General features: G+C 35.5%; 1 protein-coding gene across 1 annotated transcript; it reads left to right on the top strand.

Annotated features, from left to right (window-relative positions):
• The first annotated feature begins 167 nt into the window (after positions 1-167).
• Positions 168-12899, top strand: LOC123711166 (helicase POLQ-like). Its single transcript, XM_045663613.1, has 15 exons — positions 168-952; positions 1048-1226; positions 1497-1688; positions 2088-2169; positions 2484-2683; positions 3429-3574; positions 4109-4270; positions 5465-5634; positions 6773-6971; positions 8008-8162; positions 9350-9594; positions 11217-11308; positions 11942-12137; positions 12407-12541; positions 12780-12899. Exons 1-15 carry the CDS (start codon positions 289-291, stop codon positions 12849-12851), a joined length of 2889 nt encoding a protein of 962 aa, XP_045519569.1. The 5' UTR covers positions 168-288; the 3' UTR covers positions 12852-12899.
• Positions 12900-18089: the final 5190 nt, after the last annotated feature.

Genomic DNA, 18089 nt, shown 5'->3' with positions numbered 1-18089 from the left:
GAAGCCACAGATACTCTTAATGTTAAAAATAAATAAAATAATTTATCTGTGTCTTGTTACTTGATGGATGACAGCGAAGTGAAATTGTACTGTCAAACTAACATTTTTCCTAAGCCTCTTTAAGTTTTGCCTTACCGAATTGTCACACTGATAAATATTTACTAGTCCGTAATCTCAAATTGTTATATTAAAGAAAACAATGTCTTATATCATTGCGTTTCTTTTTAAAATTTATATGTCTAAATACTGAGAAAATTTCAATGGATTTATAAAATATATCATATTAGAATGAATAATAACCGAAAATTGTATTGTACGCCTTCTACACCAAAACGACGGAGACTTGGAAATAGTAAAATTGCAAGCTTAACTCAGACTCGCGGGAGTGTTAAACATAATGTAAATACTTCAAAACATATACAAATTACAGAAAACTGTGATTCACCGCCATTACCATGCAATCAAGTAGAGTACCTGTGCGATTCAGATAGTAACAGTTCCGTTTGTAGCGATATTCCATGTTCTCCAGGTGTTTTAGAAACTTGCAATATACTTGATAATATAGACAACTGGAAGAGTTTTGTAGATTCTAAACCTTCTACAGAAGATAGTCTATCAATTAGTATAGCCAAGGATGTATTTAAAGAAAGTTTTCATTCAAATATAGACTCAAATAATCATTACATTGATGATAAACAAAAAACTGATCAATATAAAGAAGATGTAGAAAACAGCTTTAATATTATTAATCAATCTATATGTAATAATGATAATGCTCATTTCGAAACAAAAGATTCTTTTTTATTAGATATAAGGGAGAGTGGAATTATTGACAATAACTATCCTACTATTGAATCAGAACCAAAGAATAATCAATTTAATAACTTTTATGGTTTACCTCTATTAACAAAAGGGCTATTTAAATCTTATAGAAATATAGAAAAGTTTTATGGTAGGTAGTTATAATAACACTTTTTTATTAATAACAAAAAAAATTGAATATAGTCAGAAAAAGAATTCCTTATTCTAAAGATCTTTCATATTTAGATTGGCAGGAAGAATGTTTAAATTTAAATGCAATCAAAGAGAGGCAAAATTTAATATATGCCCTTCCAACAAGTGGAGGCAAGACATTAGTGGCTGAGGTGCTAATGCTACGAGAGGTGTTAGTTCGTAAAAGGAATTCCTTATTTATTCTGCCTTTTGTAGCAATTGTGCAGGAAAAGGTATGTGGGCTCACATACATAATTAGTATAGACTTTCTGTTTTAAAACTATATTCTAATTGTAGTTTCTACTTTTAGTATATTGAGAGTAAAATAGCACTTGTAACTTAATATAAATAAAATGTCTTAGTACACCAACACTTAAATTAGGGGTTTACTCAAGCGTTGTTGGGACTTATTGTATTGTGAATGTATCACAACATCTAATTTCACAATTAATTAAATCCTTACAATACTGAGTCCCTCTTGAGCTACCATGAGCTTCTTTCAGATATGGGCACTATCTCCATTTGCAATACAATTAGATTTCTTAGTAGAAGAATATGCAGGTGGTAAGGGCCACTTACCTCCTAAGAAAAGAAGAAGAAAAAATAGTATATATGTAGCAACAATAGAAAAAGGGCTGGCCTTGATAAGGAATCTTATAGAATTAAATAGATTAGATGAAATTGGTTTGATTGTTGTGAGTATGCACTATTACTAAAATCTATAAAGACTTTTTTATGTAATTTATAACTTTTTCCCTGGTTGCTTGGAAGAAATCGCTTGTTAGTGATAAGGCCTCCAGTTGCCTAATAACATATGAAACCTGCTTTATTATATGTATGTTTTTGTATGAGGTAACTAAGTATAAATAAATAAATAAAAACTTTTGAGGTGATTAAATTGTATATCTCACAATCGAACTGACACACAATTTTTTATCTCATATGGGAAAGTAGGCTATCATTTTATTGTGTTGTGTTTATACACATATATGACATATACATACATACATAACTGCCTTATTGTTTATATATTTATTTAATTACTTAATAATTAAGCAATGAATAGAAATAGAAAAAGCTAGTACGTTTTTTAGGTAGATGAATTGCATTTAATTGGGGAACCAGGAAGAGGAGGTACTCTGGAAACTCTGCTTTCAACTGTGATATTTGCTAAAAGTAAGTATTCAAACAGTTAAATTTATTACATGAGAATCTGTTCTTCTAACCTACATACCTGTTCCTTTAGCCGGCATACCTGTTCCTCTAGCCGACGTCTTTGTGACCATGCTCGTTAGTACGTCACTTGATAACATGTTGGTTTCGTTATCATACTTTTATATTTAAATTGCGTACGTCAAAACGTTACATCTTAAACAATGAGTTGCTGCATAGACACCCTTGTCTTTATATAATAGTTCAAGTTTTCCATCTCATTTACATTTTAGGTCAATACACAATCTAATTGGCTTATAAATTCCGCCTATTTTCAGAAGGCATACAGATAGTTGGCATGAGTGCTACAATAGGCAATCTCCCAGACTTAGCTGGCTTCCTCCAAGCACATATCTTTCAAAGACAATTCCGTCCCGTAGAACTGACGGAGTATGTGAAGCTTGGTGATATGTTGCACAAGATCGTTTGGAGTTCAGGAGATATGGAGTTGGTACCAGATCGGAAATTAGCTTTTGATGTAAGATCATTTAGTTCACTATATATAACTAATCAATTTATCTCTGGATTAAAAAAAACAATTAGCAAAAACGTTTTATGCGTATAATTAAAGAAAGCTTTCGAACTTGTATTATATTAAACTTCGCATGTTGTATGTTCGCAAAAAAATCTTGGAAATTAACGTTAACGGAAAGGTTGCGTTTAACTTATATTAATTGGAAGCATCATGTTATGTGTCAACGCCATGATATGCCGATGACCAATCAGGAGCGACGAGGCGTACAATTATTTACTTTTGTTTTTATCATCCCCGTGTACGCCTTTGTCAGGCACAGACTGAACGCATTGGCTATTAAAATATTTATTAATTAACAGACAAAGCGTCTAAGACCAAGCCGAGGATTGTAGGGCCAGATTTAATTTGATTTAAGATTTATTTTATGTGCATAATACCAGACATCTTATCCTTGTATAATATACGTCATTTTTACTTATATTTTACCTATATTAATCGAACGGATTTTAATTATTTTACCGAAAAAAAACCTTAATTATCTACGCTACAATCAATAGGAATGACGTATCAAAAAAACGTTACTAATATATTTAAAAAAAACTTTTAGATAATTATTCTTAGTTTAGCTGAAGGGTTCGACATTAGAAATAATTTTTGTGTTAGATAGTCCATCCGGACGGACCGCAGAACGAAGATGTATATCAATCTTTTAAACAAATATGTAAAAACTATTCCATAATGTTTCCAGTACACAGAAGCTGGGTACAGAATGGATCCGGACTTGGTGGGAGGATTAGTGAGTGAAGTTGTTCCGCAAGACAGTTGTCTGGTGTTCTGCCCTACCAAAAGGAACTGCCAAAGTGTCGCAACATTACTCTGTAATATGCAGCGCAGGTAATATTTAACCATTAAACTACACAGACACAAATACACGTACTTATTCACTCCACAGCAGGAGCAGTGTTTGCGTTAGTAGCTTTAGCGTGCGACTCTCATCTCTGAGGTATTAGGTTTGATCCCCGGTTGAATACCCATAGACATTCTAATTGGCATTTAAAATTTGCTCAAACGATGAAAAAAACATCACAAGGAAACCGCCTTGCTGATTTTCAAATGATCATGAAACCGATACAGAAATCTGAGGTCCAGACTTAAAACGCCACAGATTTTTATATACACTACACAAGCGTAAATAAAATAACTAACTTTAATACTTTATATTACTCCGGTATCACTAACAAAGTCTCATCAAGAAATATTATTTACTATTGCTTATAAAAGAGTGGGTTGCAAACATACCTCAGTTTTCTATTAAATGTCGAATTCATTTCTTAACCTTACCTCACTCACCTTAACGATTACATATATTTGGCCTCTCCCAGTGAAGGGTTTGGTGTGACTTATCGCCTCTTTATTATTATTTTACAGTGATATGTTGTCCCACCGTGTACAAGATCGTATAGCGCTCCAAAGCGCGTTACGTACGGAAGGAGCGAGCGCGGACTTGGTTCGTTGCGTACGCGCAGGTGTCGCGTATCATCACGCAGGCCTAGCCTCTGACGAACGGTGTCTACTGGAACAGGCTTTTCGGTTTGTCATTTTGTTTATATATATATAGTAAACTGACGTTTAAAAAGATATTATCTTGTATATAATATTGTAGCGTATGTTCTTTAAAAAAATGGACATTGATCAGGTACATATAGGTAGATGGCTGATCATGTACTTGCCTAAAATAAATCTGTAAAACTTGCATAATATCAAACCAAAAATTGATGACATTGAAGAATTTAATGCTATTCAAATAATAACTTGTTTACGAAAGAAAATCTGAATTTTTCAAAGTTTAATTTAGGTTTAAAATGCTCGAAACGTTGAGAGAGTGTAATTAGTAGTTTTGGTTTTTTTTTAAAACACCGTGACAAAACACAACAAGCCTACCTATATAGGTAATAATTGTTAACTGTGCTTTATGTTTAAGTGTCAATGTGTATTCCGTTTTTGGCTTTTGTGTGGCTTATGTGTTTGGATATTGTTTAGTGAGAAAATGTATACTGATGAGCAAATAAATAAGTCAATATTATTTAATTAATAACGTACTTTTCTTATTATTTATTTAAAAAAGTTGGCAAGTTTGACGACGTATACTGCTGGTATACGTTTAATGCTGGAAATAGAGTAAATGGAGCGTTGCATTCCTTTATGTGTATGTGTTTGTCCTTATTTCTACATTATTAGAAGTGAATTTTAGGTAGCTGAAAAAATAAATAATAGCGATAAGAAGTATGTGTGTATGTATGATGGAATTAGTAATAGAAAGGCATGGGCAGTCAGAGTTAAAAGAGGTCGTAGAACAAGGATATGAAAAGGACTGTTTAGGGGGTTTGGTCATGTAGAACGAATAAATAAGAAGCGGCTTACAAGTAGCATTTACAAGCCGTACATGGAAGTCGAGTTGGGTAGGCTTTGTCGTAGATTGGATCTGGACCAGGAATTAGTTCACATATGTACGGCTGTGCCAGTGGCAGTACTAGGGATAGGACAAAAGTACCCATAACATTTTACATTATGGTAAATGTCATGAGATTAGACCACCATGTTGGGACCGTAGCAAGTGGCCATCCGTAGTCTTTGCCTACCGCTTTTGGAGAAAGGCGCGAAGACGTAAATAAATAATTGTATCCAATCTTTTTGTATACTATTCAGTATTTGTCGTCAAATAAATTCAAGTTAAAAGTTAAGTTTATAACCCCTTTGCATTATCGAAGGAAATTATTTTTTCAGATCAGGTGTTATCTCAGTTCTATGTTGTACGTCTACGTTGGCGGCGGGCGTGAACCTTCCCGCCCGACGTGTCATACTACGAGCGCCTCTTGTAGGCCGAGAATTCATCTCCCTGTCGTCCTATCGACAAATGGTTGGTCGCGCTGGCAGAGCCGGCGTTTGTGATGCTGGTAAGAAGATACAGTGTTGGAAATGCACTGATTTTTTTTTACTACCTTTTGTTTCATGTTTTATTTTTTGTAAAAGACAATTAGGCCTTCTGTGTTTTAGGCATTTTTTGATGTTATTATCGTACGAGCGAGTGTTTGCGCATATAGGAAGTATAGCTGTACAACCGGGGTTCGACCTCAAGGTTAAGGTATTAGGCTAACACTGTTCTTTGTACCAGTCAAAGTTTTGCTGTTTTCTAGACTATTTTAAGGTAACAGAAAACCGTATTATAACTTTCCTTCATAATGTAATACAGAAAAAAAGAAAATAAATATTAAAACTAAATATCAAAATATCTTGTTTATTTATTAAATTTATTTATTTATTAACACTTCGTTACACTACAATATAAAAAAAAACTCAACATAATTAAATGAAAAGGAGGGCAACTGGCGGCCTTATATCTTTTGAGCGATCTCTTCCAGGCAACCACTGTGAGTAAAGAAAAAAATAAATAAAAATGTATTAAATTACATAAGCTAGGCAAGTAGTGCAAAAATACATGTTATACTCAGTTATTAAGACAAAACTAAATAGGAACAAAAAAAAACTAAATTAAAAAGATGTTACATTAAAAATAGAAAGTAAAAAGTAAATCACGATATATATATATATATATATATATATATATATATAATGAAATTGCGGATTTTATTTGTATATACTGTAATGAAATTTCTTCTGTCAAAGTATCAAAACTATTTATAGTAATACGGTTCCAAAACAGTAATTGTTCTAAATGCATGCTATGTATAAAAAATAATTCTCATTCCCATACTTAAGTCACAAAAAACCGTATTATGAATTTTCTAAAACCTTACATGTGAAAGTGCATGATCTCATCCCTGAGGTCGTAAGTTCGATCCCCGGCTGTGCACCAATGGATTTTCTTTCCATGTGCTCATTTAACACTCGCTAGAACGGTGAAGGAAAACATCGTGAGGAAACCTGCTTGCCTTAGACCCAAAAAGTCAACGGCGTGTCAGGCACAGAAGGCTGATCACCTACTTGCCTATTCGATTAACAAATGATCATGAAACAGATACAGAGATCTGAGGCCCAGACCTAAAAAGGTTGTAGCGCCATTTTTTTTTACAGGTGAAAGTATAGTAATATGCGGGGCTCGGGAATGGCCGCAGTTAAAAAATGTATTATCTAGCGGTCTTCCTCCCGTAACCAGTCAATTGAGGCCAATTGTCGCAAGCCTTCTTATCAGTGCGATTGCGTTAAACCTGGCTAACGATGTGAGAGGGTTGAAAGAGTTTCTGGGATGTACTTTATTGGCTAAAACTGAGCTGTGAGTTGTTTTTTCTTATGAACCCCTTTAAAAATAATAACATTATTTGTTTATTTTAAGCCTTAAATTATTTCCCGATCCACTAATATCTGGTTATCCTATATGTTAGTAAATATTTGTAACAGTCAGTATGTATCAGGAACCCTCTCCGGTAAAGGCCTCCTCCAGGGCTTGCCATCTTTCTCTATCTCGTGCTATTTGCATCCATTCAGGACCCGAGATTTTTTTGATGTCATCATCCCATCGAGCGTAAAGTCTGCCTCTGTACTGTTTGACTAGTGGGCCTCTCCATGTAGTTACTACTTTTGTCCACCTGTTAGGCGTAATACTTGACCCACCCACTTCCACTTCAGTTTTTTGGCGTGGCTTAAAGCATCAATTGCTTTGGTCTCTGGTCTTATTTTCATGTGTCTGATCTTGTCTACCTTTTTAATGTTTAGCATGCTCCTTTCCAATAATAATAATATCATTATTTAATAATAAAAATGGTTAAAACATGTAATCTGCTAAGAAGTGTCGTTTTCTAAAAGATGTGTTACCATGGTAACCATTTTTACATGAACATCGTCAACATACACAGTGTACTGTTCTTTTGTCATTTTTCACTTATGTAAATTTATCATATACTAGTTTGTGTAACGTTTTTTATTGCTTTCTTCTTAGGTGGCCTTATATAAGTTAAACGTTAAACAGCCTGGCTACCCTGCAAGAACCTAAACGAATAATATTAATACTTTTATTTTTACATGTATGTAGATAACTAATCTGAAAAAACTGTTTATTTAAACCAATTTTTATTTTTAAATTAATAATAAAAAAAATTGGTTTTAATAAACAGTATATCATAGTTTTATTCTAAATATTTTAACATACGGTCAGTTAAGGGTAGTGATAGTCTGTTTATTTAAATCAATTTTAATTTAAATGATTTTTCTTTTTAAATAAGAAAAATATATTTGTAAATTTTTATTCTAAATAACATTTTTTTAACATACTGTCAGTTAACACAGTTTTTTACCGTAAATAAAATTCACAGAAGCCTCAATATAGAGGAACTGTGCGAAGAAAATCTAATAGCGTTATTAAAGAGTGGCGCTTTGGAATTTGGCGGTAAAACAGGACAAATGACAGATATGATTAATGACGACTTGAAACTAATTGTTAGTAAACTTGGACAAGCGGCTATAAAAAGTGAGTTTTTCATTTTCTTTATATATATATATATATAAACATATATATTAAAATAGTTGACATGTGTTTTATCTATGGAAATTAACTTTGACGTTCTTTCATATGGTTAAGACTATAGAAGGTGTCTCATAGATCAACGTCAAGCTGTGGTGGCACTGGGTCATAAGGCAGGGGTTTGGTGAGCAACCGCAGGAAATTAGTAAAAACGTCTGTTTTTGCCACAATTTTTATAAAAATGTAAATTAAGAAAAACACTTTTTGAACTGATTAAAGCTATGTATTATTTTTAAAACTTATAGTTATTTACATAATTCTAAATTTTAATTTTTTTCCGACGTTTCGCATACTTTTCAGCGTGCGTGGTCACGGTGACTGAAGACGAAAGGTGTTAAATGTCAAAAGTATCACAGCTGCAGAGAAAGTTGTATTATCTGTATTTATTGCCCGGAAGTTGGTATGACGAAAGATGACGTCATCTTTTAGTCGACACGTCGGAAAAAATTTAAAATTTAGAATTATGTAAATAACTATAAGTTTTAAAAATAATACATAGCTTTAATCCGTTCTAAAATGTTTTTCTTAATGTGTAAGAGCTATTTTAACAAAAGACAATACTAAAATGTAAATTGATAATTTTTTTTTTATAAAAACTTATTTTCTGGGATTAGAAACTACCTGCCGTATTACTTGTCATACGATTGACTTTAATTTAAGGGACACCTGTAAATTGTTGAATCTTAAAAAAGTGTACCACAAGGCGAGTTATTGTCTATATAAATTAATTGCTATTCGTTTGTCTCGAAACTTGAAAATGGCTGGACCGATTTGGCTAATTATGTGGCTATTAACATATAAATACTTTAATTTTCCAAAGCAATTCAATTCTGGCTTCAAAACATTTAGTATCTTGTTTTTATTTAGAAAATAAAATTGTAACTAGGTTGTCAAATACTTTTGGGCTCGTTCAGAAATATGTCTGTTTCATAGCTATCGTATTAGGTACAATTCTTTTAATCTGTTATGAAAGCAGTTCTTTTTCAAAGCCAGATCGATGATTGATTGAGCATTTGACAATTGGTAGTCGAAAAAAAATCCAATCCGTATTTAAATAAAAAAATACTTTTATGAAAATTATTTTCAAGTAGTTGTTGGGCTGATAAGAAAAAAAATAAGTTGTTTATTTTCAGGTTGTCTAGAACTGGAAATAGCTCGGCAGTTACTCGAAGATATACATCAGGCATCTCAAAGCCTAGTACTACTTGGTAGCCTCCATCTACTCTACCTAGTGACCGGTGATACAGTAGTGCGGCCAGACTACCGCCACTACTACTCGCTGTATTGTGCTTTTGATGAAGAAGCATCGCAAACTGCAAGGGTTTTGGGTATAACCGAACGATATGCCGTTCGCATGATAACAGGAAAACCTATAACGGTGAGATTTTTATTATTTAATAATTTCCTTAGAAAATGTACAACTGAACTTATGCACTCAAGCGCGTTGATAACAGTTAAAAATCAATTTAAAAAATTAAATAAGAATGTAACTAAATTATATATTAATTAAATATTTTAAGGAATGTATAATTAAGTTTGTTATAGAGCTAGAAACCTTGACACAGGTATTTTTTACTTAAAAGGGTTCCCAAATCTTACACATTGTAACGCAATTGTACTTAAAATGAAAAAAAATGTCTCAAATTGGTAGGCAAATAGGATAAAGTTTAAAATATATTAATGAAGAAGATGCAGAAATATCTGCCCCATACCCCATTGCATAAAACTACAAAACTATATTGTTTATATTCCGAAAAAATACCACAAAAAATCCGTTAATCTAACAATGTAAAACATGCAAAACGCTTTTAGAATTACGAATATTGTAATGGAAGTATAAAAAACATACGAAATATCAATCCTTTTAAAGGTTTTGACAACAATTATTATAACATTATGGTAATGTGACATTGGCACACCTATTTTGTGTGGCTGTAAGTGTGGTTTTTGAAGTGAAAATTTCTTTAGTATCTTGTTATTTGAAAGTCACACTGTATAATGCTTCATATCTCTCTAAATCTATATAAAGTTTGTCTCTTTTTACCGTCGCTTGTTCGTTTCATCGATTTTCGAACTTTAACTATTGTATTTTTTATTAAACTTACAGATTAAAATTGAAATAAAATAATAATTAAAAGAAAAGTCTCATACTACATTTAGATTGAAAAACATCTCATTTACATAATTATAAAAACTTTTTTTATTATTGTAGTATTTATCAAACTTATAATTGGTATTTAACCTAAAATTTTAAATGACATTCGTCTAAACGCTCGCTGTAAAGCACGCGAAACGTCGGAAAAAATTAAATTTAAAATTATGTAAACTAATAATAAGTTTATACATAGCTTCAATCCGGTTAAAAAGTGTTTTCGTTCAATGTGTAAAATCTATGTTAACAAAAGACAATACTATTACATTCGTCTGTTTATCTAAAAAACCAAAACTTTTAAGTTTTCACTTCAACCACGAGTGAGTTACACACATGTTATTTTATAATTGATTAAACTGAATTTTTCTTTCTAACTTTTCTTTACTACTTTCTTGGAAAAATATGTCTTAATTTAATGTTGTCCCATCAAATTCAGAGGGTCTCAGCTGACCAAACCGTTTCATCTCATATAAAATAAATGGTTCTATATAAAACCGTTTTTTTGACATTATTGACATATTTATATATTTATCTATATATCACAGTTTAGATGGCTTAATTGGAGTTCACTTACCGTTCCTATATGCTTAGCTCCTTCTCTATCTTCTTTAAAATGTCTACTGTACTGATATAACTGAAAACTTTTCACCTCACATATGTTTTAAATACTTTGTTTTGTTCCATATTTGCCTATGTAATTGTATGTCTAATTTAATTTTTTTTCTAACTAGAAGTTTGCTTAAAAGCTATACGGCCGTCAGATTGCCTTCTTTTTATTTAATTGTATTGTATTTATGTATGGCTGCAACGAAATGTAACGAAATAAATTACTTTAAATGATATTTCAGAATATTCCGGAGAGGGTCCTACACCGTTTCTATATAGCTCTGATGCTTCGGGACCTTTGGAGACTTACTCCAGTCGCGGACGTAGCCGACAAGTCAGTACTGTATTTAAAATTTTCTTTTAAAGTAGAAAACTTAAAAGACTGATCATATGAAATAATCAAGCCGTAGACATCTAAGAACGTTTTGTATTCCTGACGCCAAAACGAAGGACTGTGTTTCCCGCTAGTTAGAATTGTATCTCGATTCTACAGAGGCCTTACTACATATTTTGACATGGCCCTGAGTGTCCGAAAACTAACACAGAACAGCACTCGCCTATAACAACTCTCAAATACAAAGTGTATTATACTCACACATACACACACATTCACATAGTCATACATTTAGAAGTAACACATAGACTACTTTTCTTTAAAAAATATTTGAAACATGCACTATGTACCACGGATTAACTCTAATTTAGTTACCCACAACACACGGCTCCCTAGTGTGGGGACTATAGTCCACAGTTCTGACACACTAATAAAATATTATTTTTAATATAAAATAACACCTAGAAATGACTTTTATACGTTTTTTCCAAATTTGGACCCGTCGTATGTAAAAAATTGTTCAAAGAAAAAATTAACATTTACTTACTAGTTTGAATCTATGATGATATCCTTATCACAAGACTTTTAATTTAGTTTATAATTATAATACATTTTTCATTTTAAATGTGTTAGATATGGGGTATCCCGTGGGCTAGTACAAGCTGCACTCACATCGGCTTGCGCATTCGCAAGTAGTGCGGAACGTCTTTGCGGCGAGTTGTCGCCTCTGTGGCCCTATAAAGCCCTGTTCCACGATCTTGCTGTGCGACTGCGCACCTGTAGTATGCCGGAGCTGGAACAATTGATGGAGCTGCCAGCCGTTAGGAAGGTAATTTTTACGCAAAACTTTTCGCGGCGTTTCCGGCTTGAAGGACCAATATATATATTTTTAGTTATTTATCTTGTGTCAATATTATAATAATGTGTTCAATATCAGAGTCAGCAACTATCTGTGTCGTGAATTTTTGAGTTCACCTTCACTATACAACGCAGGTTTAAAAAAAATCAGAATCACAATTTGACTTACATCTTAAGCATAACTTTTTAAAATTATTTTTGTTTCTGTAATGTTCTTAGTTTGTCAATTACTTGATACAGGCTCGTGCGATGCAATTATACCGCGCGGGTTTTCGTCGCGTCGAAGAAGTTGCGCGTGCGTCAGAGGAAAGTTTATCTTCGGCTGTACAACATCTCTCGCTGAGTGCAGCACAGCATCTCATCAGCGCTGCAAGGGTAATGTATAAACTACTTCAAAACCTAAAGTTTTTAGTCAGACCTGTATGTATGGTGTTAGAATTTAATAATATAAGAGATTAAGATGCCAAGGGCGTATGCTAATTTTGTAAATATGTGGCTTTTAATTCCCGAGAAATTTATAAACATATGCACTTGCAGATAAAATGCCAGACACATACCTCTGTTATAACTGGGGTAAGATTGAGCACTTGTTACAATAAAATTTTTGTTACAGATGATGTTAATAGAAAAAGTGGAGAACCTAAGAGCAGATGCAGAAGAAGTAATGGATGAGTTAAAGATGTGAATTTGTTTAAATGTGCAATCTATAATAAAAATGAGTTACAATGATTAATTTTTCGTTTTATTTATATAATATATTTTCACAAACTACGAGACAATTATAAATTATGAACCAAAGATTTACGATTGTCGGGAACACAAAATATCCATCCTGATAAAGCATACCTATAAGATTTTTAAGTGTACCGTTAAGAGCAGAGCCAAAATTAAAAGTATGTGTTCGTTTGAATTTTGTTTCAGATGGCTTAGCACGAATAGTACGTAAAATAATATCAAAATATTAACGTTACACAAGTTATTTATTTATTTATTAACACTTCCATTACATTACAATATAAAAAAAGAAAAATTGAACATAATTAAATCGAAAGGACTGGCGGCCTTATCGTTTTCGAGCGATCTCTTCCAGGCAACCACTATTGTTATGTAACCTAACATTAGTTAAGTCATACATTTTTATATCGCACATTTAAAGCTAAAATGAGCCCTTTAGTTTCCGTTTTCTCGTTTCCGATAATGTCCATTAGATCGACTACATTTTTAATCTTTATATGTACGTAAGTGTCACTAAGATTTGAGAAACCCTTAAATAAGTCAAGTTAGTTTTTTGTAAATGCAACCCTCCTAAATTGAACATTCCACCGAACTAAACCCATATTTGTAGGGAAAATTAAGCTTCCCGTGGGCGTATTTGGAACTAAACGGATGTATGCATTGTTCAAATAGGATACACCTAAACAATTCGGTTAGCAAAAATTAAAAATATCGCATATGAATACTTGACACTGTCGTAAAGTTCGCGCTATGATCTCGAAACTGTTGGAAATAATTCTGATTGTAGGCAACCACATTGAGTTAGACAGAACAATTCCAGATTTCGATACAAAATAATCTCATAGACACAAAGACCATATATTAGGTCCTTACACATGAAATTGGCGTTTCGTCGTACTGGCCACTTTGACCTCAAATACCTCCTCTTAGGTTAGGAATTTCAAATTCAAATTTGTACTCATGTATTTGTGCTTCGATGACCGTCATTCATTTGTTTTTTCTTCTGTTTTTTTCTGTTTGCGTCACTCATTTTACAAAATGGAAAACTTAAAGTATCGCATTATTTACGAGTACGAGTTCCGCCGTGGCACTGGTGCTGCGGAAACGACTCGAAGGGTGAATGATGTGTATGGCGGTCATGTTGCAAAAGAAAACACAGTTCGTTTTTGGTTCCAACGTTTTCGTTCTGGAAATTTCGACCTGCAGAACAAGCCCCGTAGACGGCCTGAGACCCAAGTTGATAATGAAGTATTGAAGGCTAATGTGGAAGCGGAAAAGCAAACCACGTCCGAGTTAGCTGCAGGCTGCGGTGTTAGTGATAAAACTGTTTTAATTCACTTGAAGCAAATTGGGAAGATTAAAAAGCTTGAAAGGTGGGTACCTCACGAATTGACTGAAGCAAACCGGCAAACGCGCGTCGACTGCTGCGTTACATTACTGAACCGGCACAATAATGAAGGTATTTTAAACCGAATCATTACCTGTGATGAAAAATGGATTATTTACGATAATCGGAAGCGCTCAGCGCAATGGTTGGATCCTGGCCAGCCAGCCAAATCCTGCCCCAAGCGAAAATTAACCCCAAAACAGTTACTTCTAAGCGTTTGGTAGACTAGTGCCGGTATTGTTCATTGCAGTTTTCTCAAATCTGGCCAGACTATTACGGCTGATGTCTATTGCCAGCAATTTAAAACCATGATGGAAAAGCTAGCAGCTAAACAACCTAGACTGGTCAATCGCTCCACGCCACTACTACTTCACGACAACGCTAGACCACACACTGCACAACAGACGGCTACCAAATTAGAAGAGCTTCAATTGGAATGTCTAAGACATCCTCCGTACTCCCCGGACCTTACTCCAACAGATTACAATTTTTTTCGAAATTTGGAGAGCTTCTTGTAAGGGAATAAAATTAACTCTGATGGGGCAGTCCAAATCGCCTCCACAGATTTTATTGATTCCCGTCCGACTGTTTTTTTTACTAAGGGATCAATGAACTACCTATGAGAAAACAATGGTGCATACTTTGATTAATTATATATATTATATTTGAAAATATTCGACTTTTTGTTCCTCCCATACAAAACGCCAATTTCATATGTAAGGACCTTTAGGGTAGTTTTGGTTTATGTTGATTGGTCCTTATTTGGTTAAAATAAAACTTCCTAATAATTCGTTGAGAAGAGGTGAAGATGGAATGTGGAATGTGTTTAATTTTTAAAAACTGTAGCTTTATATACAAAAATTATCCTACCTGGCCACTAGTGGTAACATGTGGTACCAAGATGCGAAGGGTGCGTAGACAATAAAATCGAGGCGCGGCAAAAAGTTGTCCTAACGGTAACGCAATTAACTGTTCTTTTCAGAACAAATTATTGTTTCATGACGACACGTACTAATCACCTACAGGATTCCCCCTCTAGCGAAGCGTACCGGCAGGCGTATAACGCGGCCTCGGCGAGTTGTTCTTGTAGGTATTGAGGTGTTCCCAGTGTCTTGTTGTTTGAGGTTGTTGTCATCTTGATGTTTCAGGGTGTTGTCATTTTGATGTTTCAGGCTATTTGATGGTTCATGTAGTTCGCTCGCACTTGATGTGTTTTGCTTGTTGCAGGTACTCGTTGTTGTATCAGTAGGCACATCTTGCTCGGTGATAGTGTAGGCAGGTTTGAGTCTGTCGATAGAGATATTCATTTCACGGTTAGGTAACTGCAGCGTGAATATCTTGCTGTCTCGTTTCAGCACGCGATATGGTCCGTCGTAAGGTGCTTGTAATGGCTTCTTTACGGCGTCTATGCGTACAAATACGTATTCACATGATTGCAGGTCGCGGTGAACGAATATGGGTTTTGTGTTGCTGTGTGGTTGACTCGGCATTGGTTGCAAGTTACGTATTGCGTCGCGCAGCTGATCAATGTAGCCAGAGTCCAAGATGACGTCATTGCAGGTCGTTGATAACAAATCACCGGGTAAGCGTATGTTGCATCCGTAGGTAAGTTGGGCGGCGCTTACGCCGGTGTCACTTCGCATAGCGGCGCGTAATCCGAGTAGGACGGTTGGTAGCTCGTTGATCCAGCTTCTTGCGGTCTGTAGTCTTGCCTTTAATGCGGCTTTAAGGACACGGTGCCATCGTTCGATGATACCGTTACACTGTGCGTGGTATGAAGTTGTACGCGTTTTTTCGATTCCTAGTAAGCGAGAAAGAGATGCAAATACTCTGCTTTCAAATTGGCGTCCTTGGTCCGTTGTTATTGTTACAGGACAACCGAAACGGGAAATCCAACCTTCGTATACCGCTTTGGCGACGTCTTCAGCTGATATTTCGCATAATGGGTATGCTTCGGGCCATCTTGTTGCTCTGTCGATCATTGTCACGAGGTATCGATGACCGCTGGCCGCGGTAGGTAGCGGACCAACGATATCAATGTGAACGTGTTCGAATCGTTCGGTTGGTGAAAAAATTGATAATTGACTTGATGTGTGGCGTTGTATTTTGGCGCGCTGACACTGTAGGCATACTTTTGCCCACTTGCCGACGTCTGCGTTCATTGAGGGCCAAAAGTAACGTTGCGTAATTAATTTTCTCGTAGTCTTGATTCCAGGGTGGCTAACGTTATGTACTGCGTTGAATGCGGTACGTCGGTATTCTTCTGGTAGGTACGGACGTAACTGTGAGGTTGAAGTTTCGCAGTGTAATTTGATATTTGAGACGGGCAGGTTGACTTTCTTGAAACATAAGTTGCTCTGTAGACTGAGTGCTTTAATGGTATCGCTATCGCGTTCTTGAGCTTCAGCAAGTAGATTGTAGTCGATCGGCGATGGACAGGTGATTGCTTCGACACGTGATAATGCATCTGCGGCTGCATTTTGAGATCCACTAACGTGTCGTATATCAGTGGTAAATTCGCTGATATAAAGTAGCTGTCGGGTGCGTCTCGGTGATTCGCTGTTTGTATTTGTTTTTGTGTAAGCGAAAGTTAGCGGCTTGTGGTCGGTGAATATTATTATTTCTCGTCCCTCGAACATTTTGCGGAAATGTTTAACAGCCATGTAGATAGCGAGTAGCTCTCGATCGTAGGTACTGTAGCGAGTCTGTGCGTCGGTGAATTTCTTCGAGAAATAGCCGAGTGGTTGCCATGAGTTGTTGATAAATTGGTTGAGTGAGGCACCAGCTGTTTTGTCGCTAGCGTCGCTGAATATAGCAAGTGTCGCCTGGTGAGACGGATGAGCAAGTAAAGCGGCGTTTTTTATGCTCTCTTTACATGCTTCATAAGCTTGCGTTGATTCAGTGGTCCAGTCGATCTTAGTTTTGTCACGCTTTTTGACGTTGTGCAGGTAGGTATTTAACGGCGCTTGTATGGTGGCGGCATCTTTGATATTTTCACGGTAAAAGTTTATCATACCGAGAAAACGTCGTAGTTCTTCTACGGTTTGTGGTTTTGGAAAGTCTGTAATAGCTTGTACCTTCTCTTGGGGTGGCTGTATTCCTTCCGCTGTGACTTGGTGACTGAGGAATTTCACAGTTGGCTGGCCGAAAACACATTTTGATGGGTTGATGGTGATGCCGTATTCTTCTAGTCGCTGTAATACGATGCGTAGATGTTTTCGGTGCTCTTCCTCGTCGATTGATGCTATGAGTAGATCATCAACGAAAGGAAATACGAAGTCGAGTTCGCGCAGTACTTCGTGAATAAAGCGTTGGAAAGTCTGTCCGGCGTTCTTTAGACCAGGACACATGCGCGGAAACTCGAAAAGACCAAAAGGTGTGATGATGGCGGTTTTCTCCACATCTTGCTCGCTGACTGGCAGTTGTTGGTACGCGCGATTGAGGTCGAGTGTGGAGAAAATTTTCTTCCCTGCGAGTTGGTATGTGAAGTCACGTATGCGTGGTATGGGATACCGATCGGGCTTGGTTATGGCGTTGAGTCTTCGGTAATCGCCACACACGCGTAGGTCTCCATTCTTCTTTGGCACGACGTGAAGAGGTGATGCCCAAGGGCTTTTGCTTGGTCTGCATAACCCTTGATCGATCATGTTTTGGAATTCTTTCCTGACCATTTCGTAACGATGCGGTGCAATGGGGCGTGGCTTGCAGTGAAGGGGCGGTCCATTTGTTTCAATGAAGTGTTCAACGGAATGTTTGGGACTAAGCTTCATTGAAGTGATTCTGGTTGTGCCTGGGAAATCT

The sequence above is a fragment of the Pieris brassicae genome, chromosome 6 (assembly GCF_905147105.1).
Source record: "Pieris brassicae chromosome 6, ilPieBrab1.1, whole genome shotgun sequence".
NCBI classification, from domain to species: Eukaryota; Metazoa; Arthropoda; class Insecta; order Lepidoptera; family Pieridae; genus Pieris; species Pieris brassicae.
This window is presented reverse-complemented; position numbering and strand designations above follow the sequence as displayed.

Bases quoted from the DNA above. Each gene is read 5' to 3' on its own strand.
- LOC123711166 (XM_045663613.1), top strand. From the start codon at position 289: ATGAATAATAACCGAAAATTGTATTGTACGCCTTCTACACCAAAACGA. The intron at 953-1,047 runs GTAGGTAGTTAT...TTTCATATTTAG, and splicing joins AAATATAGAAAAGTTTTATG to ATTGGCAGGAAGAATGTTTA. The intron at 2,684-3,428 runs GTAAGATCATTT...TAATGTTTCCAG, and splicing joins ATCGGAAATTAGCTTTTGAT to TACACAGAAGCTGGGTACAG.